The sequence below is a fragment of the Stegostoma tigrinum genome, chromosome 12, assembly GCF_030684315.1.
Source record: "Stegostoma tigrinum isolate sSteTig4 chromosome 12, sSteTig4.hap1, whole genome shotgun sequence".
NCBI classification, from domain to species: domain Eukaryota; kingdom Metazoa; phylum Chordata; class Chondrichthyes; order Orectolobiformes; family Stegostomatidae; genus Stegostoma; species Stegostoma tigrinum.
The window spans coordinates 24,972,712-24,988,628 of NC_081365.1; the positions used below are offsets into that span (position 1 = coordinate 24,972,712).

At 45.1% G+C, this 15,917-nt stretch overlaps 1 protein-coding gene across 6 annotated transcripts in view; it reads left to right on the forward strand.

Annotated features, from left to right (window-relative positions):
- The window catches only part of n6amt1 (N-6 adenine-specific DNA methyltransferase 1), a 29,652-nt gene continuing 13,735 nt past the window's right edge, over positions 1–15,917 (forward strand). For 2 of the 6 annotated variants that reach the window (XM_048541355.2, XM_048541361.2), the window contains exons 1-4: positions 25–231; positions 12,666–12,799; positions 14,454–14,540; positions 14,960–15,050. In XM_048541355.2, coding sequence (XP_048397312.1) covers positions 214–231; positions 12,666–12,799; positions 14,454–14,540; positions 14,960–15,050 — 330 coding nt within the window. In that variant the 5' untranslated portion in view covers positions 25–213. Of the gene's footprint in view, positions 232–11,190; positions 11,651–12,665; positions 12,800–14,453; positions 14,541–14,959; positions 15,051–15,917 lie in introns of those variants that run through there. The other 4 variants (XM_048541356.2, XM_048541359.2, XM_048541358.2 and 1 more) reach the window with 4 other exon arrangements.

Consider the following 15,917-nt stretch of genomic DNA (forward strand, 5'->3'; position numbering starts at 1 on the left):
GCGGAACCAAACGCATGCGCACTGTTGTCTGGTGTGACCGTGGGAAACGGGCAGGTGGGGTTTCCAGGCCGTCTCCAGGGTAACCTCGGGGTTTCCAGGCCGTCCCCAGGGTAACCGCGAGGTTCGGGGGCTGCGGGCCGTCCCAAGGGTAACCGCGGGCCTTGCGCCTGGTCCCTTTCGGCTGAAGTGTGATGGTCTGGTCTCCGCGGGGTGATGTGTTTCCCAGTCTGGGTAGGGGTTTAGCGGGTAGCGCACTCGGTTTTGATCTTTTGTGCTCCTGAGATGCTGCTTGGCCTGCTGTGTTCATCCAGCCTCACATTTTATTATCTTGGATCCTCCAGCATCTGCAGTTCCCAATATCATTGATCTTAATGAGGCCCAGTTTGCTTCAGTCAGGAAAGATTCAATCCGTAATATGTGCTTCAGTCTAAAAGAAGAATAGGGAGTGTGGGAACACTAACTTCGCTGCCTAAGATTGTGTTGGCTGCCAAATAAAATCGCTACATGGTTTGGTACAGTGAGCTTAGTGCTGGCAGCAAGACATTTTCATCGAAAGCCCAGTGAGCAATCTAAACTCAACAACGGGCGAGTCTGTCGGAGGAAAGTGGGAGTGGCAGTAAGATCCTGGGCACCAAGAATGAATCTTATGTTAAGTGGGGTTTGCTAACATTTAAAAGTACAATTGTTATAGGAGACTATCATGTCAGGGGCACAGAAGGAGATTGTGTGGCTTTGAGCATAAATCTAGGGTAATGTATTGTGTCAGAGATAATGAGAACTGCAGATGCTGGAGAATCCAAGATAATAAAATGTGAGGCTGGATGAACACAGCAGGCCAAGCAGCATCTCAGGAGCACAAAAGCTGACGTTTCGGGCCTAGACCCTTCATCAGAGAGGGGGATGGGGGGAGGGAACTGGAATAAATAGGGAGAGAGGGGGAGGCGGACCGAAGATGGAGAGTAAAGAAGATAGGTGGAGAGGGTTGAGGTGGGGAGGTAGGGAGGGGATAGGTCAGTCCAGGGAAGACGGACAGGTCAAGGAGGTGGGATGAGGTTAGTGGGTAGCTGGGGGTGCGGCTTGGGGTGGGAGGAAGGGATGGGTGAGAGGAAGAACCGGTTAGGGAGGCAGAGACAGGTTGGACTGGTTTTGGGATGCAGTGGGTGGGGGGGAAGAGCTGGGCTGGTTGTGTGGTGCAGTGGGGGGAGGGGATGAACTGGGCTGGTTTAGGGATGCAGTAGGGGAAGGGGAGATTTTGAAACTGGTGAAGTCCACATTGATACCATATGGCTGCAGGGTTCCCAGGCGGAATATGAGTTGCTGTTCCTGCAACCTTCGGGTGGCATCATTGTGGCAGTGCAGGAGGCCCATGATGGACATGTCATCAAGAGAATGGGAGGGGGAGTGGAAATGGTTTGCGACTGGGAGGTGCAGTTGTTTGTTGCGAACTGAGCGGAGGTGTTCTGCAAAGCGGTCCCCAAGCCTCCGCTTGGTTTCCCCAATGTAGAGGAAGCCGCACCGGATACAGTGGATGCAGTATACCACGTTGGCAGATGTGCACGTGAACCTCTGCTTAATGTGGAATGTCATCTTGGGGCCTGGGATGGGGGTGAGGGAGGAGGTGTGGGGACAAGTGTAGCATTTCCTGCGGTTGCAGGGGAAGGTGCCGGGTGTGGTGGGGTTGGAGGGCAGTGTGGAGCGAACAAGGGAGTCACGGAGAGAGTGGTCTCTCCGGAAAGCAGACAGGGGAGGGGATGGAAAAATGTCTTGGGTGGTGGGGTCGGATTGTAAATGGCGGAAGTGTCGGAGGATAATGCGTTGTATCCGGAGGTTGGTAGGGTGGTGTGTGAGAACGAGGGGGATCCTCTTGGGGCGGTTGTGGCGGGGGCGGGGTGTGAGGGATGTGTCGCGGGAAATGCGGGAGACGCGGTCAAGGGCGTTCTCAATCACCGTGGGGGGAAAGTTGCGGTCCTTAAAGAACTTGGACATCTGGGATGTGCGGGAGTGGAATGTCTTATCGTGGGAGCAGATGCGGCGGAGGCGGAGGAATTGGGAATAGGGGATGGAATTTTTGCAGGAGGGTGGGTGGGAGGAGGTGTATTCTAGGTAGCTGTGGGAGTCGGTGGGCTTGAAATGGACATCAGTTACAAGCTGGTTGCCTGAGATGGAGACTGAGAGGTCCAGGAAGGTGTGGGAGGCTGAGATGGAGACTGAGAGGTCCAGGAAGGTGTGGGAGGCTGAGATGGAGACTGAGAGGTCCAGGAAGGTGAGGAAGGCTGAGATGGAGACTGAGAGGTCCAGGAAGGTGAGGGAGGCTGAGATGGAGACTGAGAGGTCCAGGAAGGTGAGGGAGGCTGAGATGGAGACTGAGAGGTCCAGGAAGGTGAGGGAGGCTGAGATGGAGACTGAGAGGTCCAGGAAGGTGAGGGAGGCTGAGATGGAGACTGAGAGGTCCAGGAAGGTGAGGGACCTCTCAGTCTCCATTTCAGGCAACCAGCTTGTAACTGATGTCCATTTCAAGCCCACCGACTCCCACAGCTACCTAGAATACACCTCCTCCCACCCACCCTCCTGCAAAAATTCCATCCCCTATTCCCAATTCCTCCGCCTCCGCCGCATCTGCTCCCACGATAAGACATTCCACTCCCGCACATCCCAGATGTCCAAGTTCTTTAAGGACCGCAACTTTCCCCCCACGGTGATTGAGAACGCCCTTGACCGCGTCTCCCGCATTTCCCGCGACACATCCCTCACACCCCGCCCCCGCCACAACCGCCCCAAGAGGATCCCCCTCGTTCTCACACACCACCCTACCAACCTCCGGATACAACGCATTATCCTCCGACACTTCCGCCATTTACAATCCGACCCCACCACCCAAGACATTTTTCCATCCCCTCCCCTGTCTGCTTTCCGGAGAGACCACTCTCTCCGTGACTCCCTTGTTCGCTCCACACTGCCCTCCAACCCCACCACACCCGGCACCTTCCCCTGCAACCGCAGGAAATGCTACACTTGTCCCCACACCTCCTCCCTCACCCCCATCCCAGGCCCCAAGATGACATTCCACATTAAGCAGAGGTTCACGTGCACATCTGCCAATGTGGTATACTGCATCCACTGTACCCGGTGCGGCTTCCTTTACATTGGGGAAACCAAGCGGAGGCTTGGGGACCGCTTTGCAGAACACCTCCGCTCAGTTCGCAACAAACAACTGCACCTCCCAGTCGCAAACCATTTCCACTCCCCCTCCCATTCTCTTGATGACATGTCCATCATGGGCCTCCTGCACTGCCACAATGATGCCACCCGAAGGTTGCAGGAACAGCAACTCATATTCCGCCTGGGAACCCTGCAGCCATATGGTATCAATGTGGACTTCACCAGTTTCAAAATCTCCCCTTCCCCTACTGCATCCCTAAACCAGCCCAGTTCTTCCCCTCCCCCCACTGCACCACACAACCAGCCCAGCTCTTCCCCCCCACCCACTGCATCCCAAAACCAGTCCAACCTGTCTCTGCCTCCCTAACCGGTTCTTCCTCTCACCCATCCCTTCCTCCCACCCCAAGCCGCACCCCCAGCTACCCACTAACCTCATCCCACCTCCTTGACCTGTCCGTCTTCCCTGGACTGACCTATCCCCTCCCTACCTCCCCACCTACACCCTCTCCACCTATCTTCTTTACTCTCCATCTTCGGTCCGCCTCCCCCTCTCTCCCTATTTATTCCAGTTCCCTCCCCCCATCCCCCTCTCTGATGAAGGGTCTAGGCCCGAAACGTCAGCTTTTGTGCTCCTGAGATGCTGCTTGGCCTGCTGTGTTCATCCAGCCTCACATTTTATTATAATGTATTGTGTTCTTGGTGTCAGGGTCGAGGACACCTCAAAACAGTTGAAGCATGTTGTCAAAGGCAATGGTGAGAAGCCAGAAGTTATTGCACATGTTGGCATATTGCACATAGTTCGGGAAAAGTTTGAGGCTTTGTAGACTAAAAATAGGAGGTTAGATAGAAGGTTAAAAAGCAGGACCACCTGCGGTTTACTCCCAATGCTATGCTGTAGTGAGAGTAGGAATGAAAGGATAGGGCAGATAAATCAGTGGCTGAAGACATGGTGCAATGATTCAGATGTTTGGATCTTTAGGATCTCTGCTGGGGCAGAAAAGACCTGTTCAAAATGGATTGGTTTCACTTGAACTGGAAAGGGACCTATATCTTGGCAGGGAGCTTTGATAATTCTATTTCAGCAGCCTTTAAAGTAGTCGAAATGGAGAGAGTAGGGGTTCTTAAGTAGCAGTGAAATAAAGACAGATTAGGATGGTTCAGAATCAGAAAGAACAAGTTGATTAGAAAAGACAGACAAGCAGATTCTTCAAAGAATGAGGTAACTCTGAAGAATTGAACTAAATTTGTTTCAATGCAAGGCGGTCTTACAGATAAGACTGAAGAATTCGGGGCACAAATGGAAACGTGGGACTAGGACATTTTAGACATCACCAAAGCTTGGTTGAGGGAAGGACAGGACTGGCAGCTCTATGTTCTAGATTTTAGATGCTAATGGAAGGATAAAAAGGGAAGCAGGAGAGGAAGGGAAGTGACATTTTTGACTAAGGAAAACATTACTCCTGAAATTACAGAAGAAATTGTGGGGCCCCTAGCTGAAATATTTTTATCATCTATAAATACAATTGAGGTGCTGGAGGACTAAAGAATGGCTAATATTAAGCCTTTATTGAAGAAAGTCTCTAAGGAGAACCCTGAGAACTATAGACCTGTGAGTCTAACATTTGTGATGGGTAAGTTGTTGGAGGTGATTCTGAAAGATAGGATTTACGTGCATTTGGAGAGGCAAGGTTTGACTAAAGATAGTCAGATGGTTTTGTGTGTGGGAAATGGTGTCTCACAAGTTGATTGAGTTTTCTGAAGAAGTAACCAAAAAGATTGATGTGGGCAGAGCAGTAGATGTTGTTTAAGTGGATTTTAGTAAAGCATTAAACAAGGTTCCTTGTGGTTGACTAATTAGTAAAGTTAGATCACGTGGAATTCAAGGAGATCTTGCTGATTGGAAACAAAATTGGCTTGATGCTGGGAGACAGAGTAGTGGTGGAGCATTGTTTTTCAGACAGGAGGCCCATGACCAGCGACGGTCCACAGGGTGTGGTGCTGGGTCCACTTTTGTTTGTCATTTATATAAACAATTTAGATGCTGTGGTTGGTTCGCTCGCTGAGGTTGTTTGTTAGTTCACTGACGTTTCATTATCCTGCTGGGTAACATCATAACTCCAACAGATCCCACAGTTTAAATACCAGGCGAGAAAACGCAACAGCGCTTCATTGGAGGCTGCACTGATGGTGTTACCCAGCCGGGTAATGAAATGTCTGCAAACTAATGAACCAAGCACATCATCCACAACCCGAGCTACAAATCTACTCAAGAACCTTAAACGGTTTAGGTGAAAATATAGTAGGCATGGTTAGTCAGTTTGCAGATGACACCAGGTTTTGTGGTATAATGGACAGTGAAGAACGGTTATCTAATGAGGTTGTAGATATGCTCGCAGAGCCGGAGGGTTTGGTTACAAACATTTCATTACCCTGATGGGTAACATTGTCAGTGCACCTTCTGGTGTTCTGTCCCACTTGTTATTTATGTGCTTCGGTTTTCTGGGTGGTTGGTATTACTTGCGGTTTTATTTCTTAGTGGTTTGTTCACAGTCTAATTCAATATGTTTGTTGATGGAGTTCCAGTTGGAATGCCAGCCCTCCAGGAATTCCCTGACATGTCTCTGTTTGTCTTGTGTGATTATCGACGTGTTATCCCAGTTGAATGTGTCCCTCGTTGTCCGTGTGTAGAGAGACATGAGAGATTTCGACATGTCTCTTGGTGGATAGTTGGTGTTCATATATCCATTGTGTCAGTTTTCTTCTGGTTTGGCCTGTGTAGTGTTTCCCACAGTCCTTGCATGATATTTTCTATATAACCCCAGTTTTGTTGGCTTTGGCTATGGGGTCCTTTACAAAACCCAAAAGAATTATGGATGCCGTAAATCAGGAACAAAAACAGAAATTGCTGGAAAAATCCATCAGGTCTGGCAGCATCCAGTGAAGAAAAAAAAAAATCAGAGTTAACGTTTTGGCTCCGGTGACCCTTAGAACTTCTGATGGGATCCTTTACATTTGTCAGTGTCTGTCCTAGGGTGATTGTTGGTTTGTGGTTTGCTCTGATACCTAGGGGCCTGAGTAGTCTTGTGGTCATCTCTGAAACATCCTTGATATATGGTAGTGATTAGTGAGTCTGGTCGTGTTGTGTCTTCCTGTTGCGATCAGTTTGGGAGGTAACAGCGGATTGTGCTTTTCAAGCACCCATTCCTTTTGAAGGCTCTGTATAAATGTTCCTGTTCTGCTTTACGTAGTTCCAGGTTGCTGCAATGTGTTGTGGCTCATTTAAATAGTGTCCTGATGCAGCTCTGTTTGTGGGCATTGTGGTTGCTCGTGCAATTGAGAATTTGGTCAGTATGTGTGTTCTTTCTATACATGCTAGTCTGGAGCTCCCCGTTGTTTTTGGTTTCTGCCATTATGCCCAGGAAGGGTAGTCGGCTGTTGTTCTCTTCTCCTTTTGTGAATTTTATCCCAGTACGGATGTTGTTTGTGTGTTGATGGATTTCTACTAAGTTTGTACGTTTTAATAATCACAAAGGTGTCACCTACAAATTGGACCCAAAATTTGGGTTCGACAGCACCCTCCACTTATATGCTCTAACCTTTGCATTACTGCTTCTGCAATCAGTCCTGGTATTGGGGATCCCAAAGCTGTTCCATTGATTTGTTTGTATATGCTGTTGTTGAAGGTAAAGTGTGTTGTGAGGCACAGATCTAGTAGTTTCATGGTGTTCTTACTGATTTCGTTGGTGTCCTGAATTGCTTGTCTGCCTACTTAATTCTTTCAGCAGTATGGCGATTGTTTCTTTGGCTGGGTTGATGTTTATGGGTGTAAATAGCGCTGTTAACGTGAAGCATATCATCATCTCATCCTCTTGATGATATTGAGGAATTCTTGGTATGAATGGACAAAGTAGGTAGTGTTGTCCACTAAGTGTTTCTGTGTCTGTTGTAGTGCTTTGGCAAGTATGTTGCTGTGCCTAGTAGTGAGACAGTGAACCTGAGTTGGACCCCCTGTTTGTGTACCTTGGGGAGTCCGTAGAATCGGGGTGTGTTGGATCCCTCTGGCTTCATTTTTTTATGGTTATCTGCCTTGCTGATATTTCCTGAGTTGTGTAATTTCTTCAGGTTTGTTGTAGTCTGTTTTCCTAACTATGGTGTTGGGTCTGTTGCCATCTGTTGGAAGTGTCAGTATCTGCTAGTAGTGTGTTAGCTTTTTGGATGTATTAGCCTCTATTGAGGATTACTGTCATACGTCCTTTGCCCGCTGGTAAGATTACAATGTTTCTGTCTTTCTTGAGTCTTTCCAGGGCTTTCCTCTCTTCTTCTGTGTTTTTTGAATGTGTTCCACTTTTGTTTTTTACTCAGTGTTGGGACTACAGCCTGTCTGATGGTCTGTTGTACTTCTTCCATTAGTCCGTTGTTCTTTAGTGTTGATTCCAGCATGGTCAGGAAGTCTGTCTTTTTGCTGTCTCTGCAGTGATAATTCTGTCCACGTACTAGGATGGTCTTCGCTGTCTAAGTGGTTGGTCCGCGATGTTTTTAAATCCATGAATCTGTGTTATTCGTGTCATTGTGGCTGATGTTGGAGAGTTTTTTTCTTGAAGGACTATTCTTTTCTTTATTCTGGTCTTTTGTTGTTGTATGCTGATGACTTGTTCCAGTGTGGATATCCATTTCTGGTCGGTTGCGTTAGAGTACAGAGTTTTTTTGGTACACGATTTCTCGCTTGTATTTGTGACGGCGGTTGTGGGCATTGTTGATCATAACCCTTATTATTCTGCGGTCGGTCTGTTCAGCTGTCCTCTATACCTATGGATTATTGGCTGGTGATTTTTACCTTAAGGTTTGTGGCAGTACCTGCTTTCTGAGGCATTCATACCGGCAGTATTGATGTTTGCTTGTCGTGTTAATTTGGATGGCATTTGTTTCCCATCTGTGGGCTAGTTTGAGAGTGTTGTGCCGATAAGTGTTTGAAGTTTTCGAGAAGGTTTGTAGCTTGGGTTGTGGATGAGGTTGTAAACTTGCTCGTCGAGCCAGTAGGCTCAGTTGCAAATGTTTCGTCACCCTGCCAGATGACAGCATTGTGCCCACAGTGAAGCATCGGTGTTCTGTCAGCTTGTTTTTATATGCCTCAGTTTGCTGGGGTGGTTGATATTACTTCTGGTTTTGTCTTCTAGTGTTTTGTGCAGAGGGTCTAATTTAGTATATTTGTTGACGGATGTCCAGTTGGAATACCAGGCCTCCAGGAATTCCCTGGCTTGTCTCTGGTTTGTGCGATTACGGATGTGTTGAACTTCAAGGCAGAGATCGACAAATTCTTGATCTCACAAGGAATCAAGGGCTACGGGGAGAGTGCAGGGAAGTGGTTTTGAAATGCTCATCAGCCATGATTTAAATGGCGGCGTGGACTTGATGGGCCAAATGGCCTTACTTCCACTCCTATGTCTTATGGTCTTATAGTTGAATTTGTGTCCCTTGTTGTCCATGTGTAGTAAGACAAGTGAGAATTGGTCATGTCTCTTGATGGACAATTGGTGTTCATGTATCCGTACAGTCAGTTTTCTTTCACTTTGGCCTATGTGGTGTTTCTCTCAGGCCTTTCATGGTATTTTGTATATACCCCCAGTTTTGCTGGTTTTGGGTACAGCATCCTTTACGTTCATCAGTAGCTGTCCTAGGGTGATTGTCGGTTTGTGGGCTACTCTGATACCTAGGGGCCTGAATAGTCTTGTGGTCATCTCTGAAATATCCTTGATGTAAAGTAGAGTGATGAGTGAGTCTGGTCCTGTTGTATCTTCCTGTCGTGGTTAGTCTTGGAGGTAACAGCGGATTGTGCTTTTCAGGGTTCTGCTTTGCGTAGTTCTGGGTTGCTGCAATGTATTGTGGCTCGTTTAAATTGTGTTTTGATGCGGCTCTGTTTATGGGCATTGTGGTGATTGCTAGTTGTAGTTAGTCAGTATGTGTGGTCTTTCGCATATACACTAGAATGGATTTCCCCGTTGTTTTTGTGTTCTACCATTATGTCCAGGAAGGGCAGTCACTGGGTTGTTTTCTTCTTCTTTCGTGAATTTTATCCCGGTAAAGATGTTGTTTGTGTGTTGTTGGATTTATTCTAGTTTTGTGCATTTAGTATTCACAAAGGTATCTTCTGCATATCGGACCCAAAGTTTGGTTGTATAGTTAGAATGAACAGCGCTCCCCACTATACAACCCAAACTTTGAGTCCGATGTGTAGATGACACCTTTGTGAATAGTAAATGCAAAAAACTAGAAGAAACCCACAAACAACATCCTCAGTGGGATAAAACTCACCAAAGAAGAAGAGAACAACAACTGACTACCCTTCCTGGGCATAATGGCAGAAGCCAAAAACAACTGGCAACTCCAGACTAGCATGTATAGAAAGACCACACATACCGACCATATTCTCAATTACATTGGCAACCACCACAACGCCCACAAACAGAACAGCATCAGGACGTTATTTAAATGAGCCACAACACATTGCAGCAACGTGGAACTATGCAGAGCAGAACAGGAACACTTATACAGAGTCTTCAAAAGGAATGGATACCTGAAAAGCACAATCCGCTGTTACCTCCCAGACTGATTGCAACAGGAAGACACAACACGACCAGACTCACTAATCTTTCTACCATACATCAAGGACGTTTCAGAGATGACCACAAAACTACTCAGACCCCTAGGTATCAGAGTAGCCCACAAACCGGCAACCACTCTAGGACAGCTACTGATGAATCTGAAAGATCCCAAACCCAAAACCTGCAAAACTGGGATAATATACAAAATACCATGCAAGGACTGTGAGAAACACTACGTAGGCCAAACCTAAGGGAAACTGGCAGTACAGATGAACACCAACTAACCACCAAGAGACATGACCAAATCTCGCATGTCTCAGTACACATGGATGATGAGGGACACAAATTCGACTGGGACAAGACATCCATAATTAAATGAAGCAAACAGAGACACTTAGGGAATTCTTGGAGGCCCGGTATTCCAATCAGCTCTCAGTCAACTAACACAATGAATTAGACCCTGTGTACAAATCACTGAGACGCAAAACCGGAAGTAATACTAACCACCCCAGCAAACTGAGGCATGTAAATAACAAGCAGAACAGAACACCAACTCTCCACTGGAGACGCACTTACACTGTTACCAAGCAGGGTGACAAAACGTTTGCAACCAAACCCACTGGGTCACCAAGCATGTCTACAACCTCATCCACAACGCGAGCCACAAATCTCAAACTTTAAAGGTCATATATAATATTATAAAGAAATCTTGATGAATTGGATCAATGGGCTGAGGAGTGGCAGATGGAGTTTAATTGGATAAATGAGACATTGCACTTTGGTAGAAGAGACAAGAGCAGGACTCATACGATAAACGGTGGGGCCCGAGGTAATGTTCTATAACAGAAAAATCTAGGGGTTCAGGTATATAATTCTTTAAAATTTGTGTCATATGCAGTCAGGGTAGTTAAGAAGGCACTTAGCATCCTTACTTACACTGAGCAAACCTTTTGAGTGTAGGAGTTGGGATATCATGTTGAGGTTGTAACAGGACATTGAGGTCTCTTCTGGAGTACTGTGTACATTTCTGGTCACCCTGTTATTGGATGGATATTATTAAATTGGAGAGAGTTCAGCAAAGGTTTACCAGGATGTTGCTAGGAATGGAAGTTTTGAGTTAAAGATAGGCTGGGACTTTAGGCTGACCTTTTGTAGGGGTTTATAAAATCACAATGGGCATAAGTGGGGAGTTCAAAATTAGTGGGCATATTATTAAGGTAGGAGAAGAAACATTTGTAAAGGACAGGGGTAATGCTTTTTCAGAGTGGTTCGTAAATGCTGTGAACTGCCAGAGGAAGTGGTAGATACAGGTGCAGTTACAACGTTTAAAAGACATTTGGGCAAGAATATGAATAGGAGAGGTTTGGGCCAAACACAGGCAAGTGGGATTATTTGATTTGGGAACATGGTCGGCATGGATCAGTTGGATCGATAGGTCTGATTCCATGCTGTATGACTCTGACAACATACCTCCTTTCTGTTGGCCCCTCAGATTCGGCAAGAAGTCATATTGAAAATGGGATGTGAATAGATAGATACTTAATGACCAGCATGGGCACAGTGGACTGAAGGGCCGCCTTTTGTGCTGTAAAACTCTTACTCAATTGCTCAGATCAGCCTCAGCTGCAGTCTTTTAAGCAGGTCCATTTCTCTTTTGACATTGCCACCTATATGTATGCCATATGGCAGGAGGAAATCTGGAGATTTTCTTTGATTTGACTTTTTAGAATCTCTCTCACGTCAAATATCCCCAACTTCAGTCATAGCTGAGCATCAGTGCAAAAGATAAGGCTGAAACATTCACAACAATCTTCACCCAGAAGTGTCCAGTGGATAATCCATCTTAGCTTCCTCCAGAAGACGCCAACATCTCAGACACCAGTCATCAGCAGGTACAATTCACTCTGCATGATTACAAGAAACACCTGGAGGTTCTGGATACTGCAGTGACAATGGGCCTGACAATTTTCTGGAAATTGTGCTGAAGACTTGTGCTTCAGCACTTTCGACATCCTTAGTCAAGCTGATCCAATATAGCTACAAAACTGGCATCTACTGACTATGTGGAAAATTGCATGAGTATGTCCTGTACAAAAAAAGCTGAACAAATCCAACCCAGCTAATTACTGGTCAGTCACAGAATCCTTACCGTGTGGAAGCTAGCCATTTGGCTCATTAGGTCCGCACTAACCCTCCAAACAGTGTGCCAACCAGACCCACAGTGCCACCTCCCCAAGCAGCATCTTTGGAGAGAAATGGAGTTAACATTTCCACTCATGATTTTTTTAGAATGCTACACTTCTTCAGAACCAAAGGTCTTATTTTCAAAGATGATTGTTCTCTAGTAATAAATTCCAGGGCTGTTAGATTGAAATAGGAGATCCTGATGCTTTGCTCCCTTACAGACTGTGAAACGTACATTTAAATCAAACATTGGTTAAGTATATTTCTTATTGTTCCGCACAGAGGGCTCACTGTCAGGATGTGGGTAGGCAAATTAGGACTAAGTTGAGGTGAAATTTCTTCACTCAAAGTGATGAATCCGGAATTCTCTGTCACAGAAAGCAGTTCAGGCAAAAATGTTGAATATTTTCAAGGAAGAGTTAGTCTCTTTAGACCTAATAATTGTATCTAAAAGGTAGGGGGAGAAAGCGGTAAGTTTACTGAATTGGATAATCAGCAGTAATCATATTGAATGTTGGAGCAGATTCAGAGGGATGAGAGATCTGCTCCTGTTTTCTTTATATTTCCATGTCCACATTTCACTTGGGTGATGAATGGGTATGCGCTGCTTCCAATATTATGCTAATTTGAGAGTACACCAGGGTAAGGAGTTATAACAACTACTTGTGTCATTAGCTAATTCTAAATACAGAAGAGAGAAATTTGTTTTCCTTTATTTTATAGAGAAAAATGTTTTCAACACCTTTCAGTCCCCATGTTGGCCGTGGAGAATATGCTGATGTGTATGATCCAGCAGAAGATACCTTCTTATTAATGGATGCTTTGGAAAAAGATATAAAGGAGATAAAGCAACTCTGGTTCGTATTAGCTGAAGAATAACAATGTGAATTATGTAAAAATAAAACATTTTCTTCTATTTTCTTGGTGCAGTATTGTGTTTTGTCTTAATTGCATTATTGTCTTAACTCTTTCTCAGTGCTCAGTTTCTCATGGTACATCAAATGATATGATTGTTTTAAGCAAGGTGACTGCTTTACATTTACATGGCACATTTAACATAAGTAATTCACAGGCATCAGAAATAAATAAATGTTGAGTTTGAGGAGGTAATCAGAGGGGGTAACCAACTGCTTGATCAGAAGCTTTTAAGGAAAGTCTTGAGGGAGGATATACGGAATGTGGGACCAGGGTAGAGACAGTTATTATTGAATGGCAATTAAAACAAGATGAATTAGAATTTTAAATTAAGGAGTTAGGAAACTTGGAGCCAGTATAGGTGCCAAAGGACAATAGGAGGAGATAGATGGAATTTAGTATCGCATAGGACATGGATAGCATTGTTTTGAGATGATCTGAGGGAAACAAATAAGGGAAACTGGGAAAAATACAGCCATTTACCTGCAATTAACAAATGCATGAATTGGATTTTAGATCAAAGTCAAAAGTCACATGACACCAGGTTATAGTCCAACAGGTTGATTTGAAATCATAAACTTTCAGGGTATAGCTCTTTGTCAGTGAGATAGGCTGCAGTAGGGTCAGAGGCTAGCAGTCTAACAGGGGTGAAGGTAGATTGTTGATGGAAATGTTTTGGGGCTGAAAATTCAACTTGTTCGAAGTCTACTACTGACAACCTCATTCCATTTTTTAAAATAAGTAATATAATTATTGTGACTAGCAATTTTCAAAAAAATTTTAAGAGTCTTTCTGATAAATATCAAGTACAAATGAACAGACAACAACAGCACGCCACTAATAGCAATATACTGTGGATCCTGGAAATCTGAAATAAGACTGTCTCTCTGCTGCCAGACCTGCTGAGTTTCTTCAGCATTTTCTTCATTTGTGTCAGACAGCAGAAGCACTATGGCTGTTGCATGAAGTAAAAACAATTGCAGTACTAAATTCTATCTGTTGATTACAATGAAGTGGTTGTCTCTTTTAGCCTTATCTTTCCTGTCCATTTGAAAATGTAGTCTTTTCCCACAATAAACCTTTTGAAGGGTGGTGGCTGCCAGGACCATAACCCAATCAGCCATTGTTCTTGTCTGATTTAAAACCAGTGCTGGTTACCTTAAGCACCATCTTTAAAATCTATTCAGAACTATAAAATCTTAAAAGTCATTGATCAAGTTTCAATAACAGTGAAATATCAGACAGATAAACACTTTAGACTTTTGCTGAAGTGCTTTTTACTGAATGGTACTTTCTCTCAAAAGTTTTAAAAAGACTAAAGCCATTTAATTACAAGTAAAATGGGTTTCGTTGATCGAGGCTGATACATGCCCGTGGAGCAGCAGGTTGCCAACCTCTCATAGAAACTGTACATGCATTGTGTGATAATTAGGTATACATTTTTGACATATCATTCTGCATTATTAACAGAAATATCAACAAACCAGTTGAATTTTTTTGTATGTGAACGAAAAGCTAATTTGTGAACAAGTTGTACCATGTAATTATGGTACAAATTCTGCTCACTTCTGAAGAAAAATAATGTTATTTTTTCAGTCCCAGGATCTGCCTCGAGGTTGGTGCAGGATCTGGCATTGTCTCTGTATTCCTAGCTTCTATTGTTGGACCTACCTCGTTTTATCTGTAAGTAGGTAATTTGGCAGATTTTTACTTATTGTGCAGTGATTAATATGTGATGTCAAAACTTCACGTCTATGGGCTACAACTAAAATGTGATGAAAAATGCATCAGCTTCTGTTTGTAATGAAGGAAAGGCTGTCACAGATAAATACTGCTCAAGAAATTGCATCTCAAAAGGCGCAAATAAGAGGTGTGTCCTTTCACAGAGAATAATGTGTGTTGGCTTCTAGTGACTGATTTTAAAGTAACATTAACATTCACTTTGATATCCTGCTCAACAGATTCAACAGAACTGAATTTGATTTTTGAAGAGAGAAATGATTTCTACTCAATTTTAACCACTGAGAAATTTGGTTACAGAAACAGTAGAAAAGGTGAAATTTGAACCTTGACATTTGTCTTTAATTGCTTTTGATTCTTAGATGTACAGATATTAACCCTTTGGCTGCTGTTTGCTCAGTGGAAAGTGCAAGATGTAATGGAGTGAACATCCAACCAATCATTACTGACTTGGTAAGCTGTGATTTCCAGATAGATGAAAAGTATTCTTCTCAAGCACTGCAGTTCAGTGACTGTTCAGTGTTCTTTTGTCGATAGCATTCTATTTGCAGCACCACTTGCTTGTCATTTGTCCTTCCCCTTACAAGCATAATTGGCAATATGACTGATGCAAGATAATAAAATGTGAGGCTGGATGAACACAGCAGGCCAAGCAGCATCTCAGGAGCACAAAAGCTGACATTTCGGGCCTAGACCCTTCATCAGAGAGGGGGATGGGGGGAGGGAACTGGAATAAATAGGGAGAGAGGGGGAGGCGGACCGAAGATGGAGAGTAAAGAAGATAGGTGGAGAGAGTGTAGGTGGGGAGGTAGGGAGGGGATAGGTCAGTCCAGGGAAGACGGACAGGTCAAGGAGGTGGGATGAGGTTAGTAGGTAGCGGGGGGTGCGGCTTGGGGTGGGAGGAAGGGATGGGTGAGAGGAAGAACCGGTTAGGGAGGCAGAGACAGGTTGGACTGGTTTTGGGATGCAGTGGGTGGGGGGGAAGAGCTTCACCAGTTTCAAAATCTCCCCTTCCCCTACTGCATCCCTCAACCAGCCCAGTTCGTCCCCTCCCCCCACTGCACCACACAACCAGCCCAGCTCTTCCCCCCCACCCACTGCATCCCAAAACCAGTCCAACCTGTCTCTGCCTCCCTAACCGGTTCTTCCTCTCACCCATCCCTTCCTCCCACCCCAAGCCGCACCCCCCGCTACCTACTAACCTCATCCCACCTCCTTGACCTGTCCGTCTTCCCTGGACTGACCTATCCCCTCCCTACCTCCCCACCTACACTCTCTCCACCTATCTTCTTTACTCTCCATCTTCGGTCCGCCTCCCCC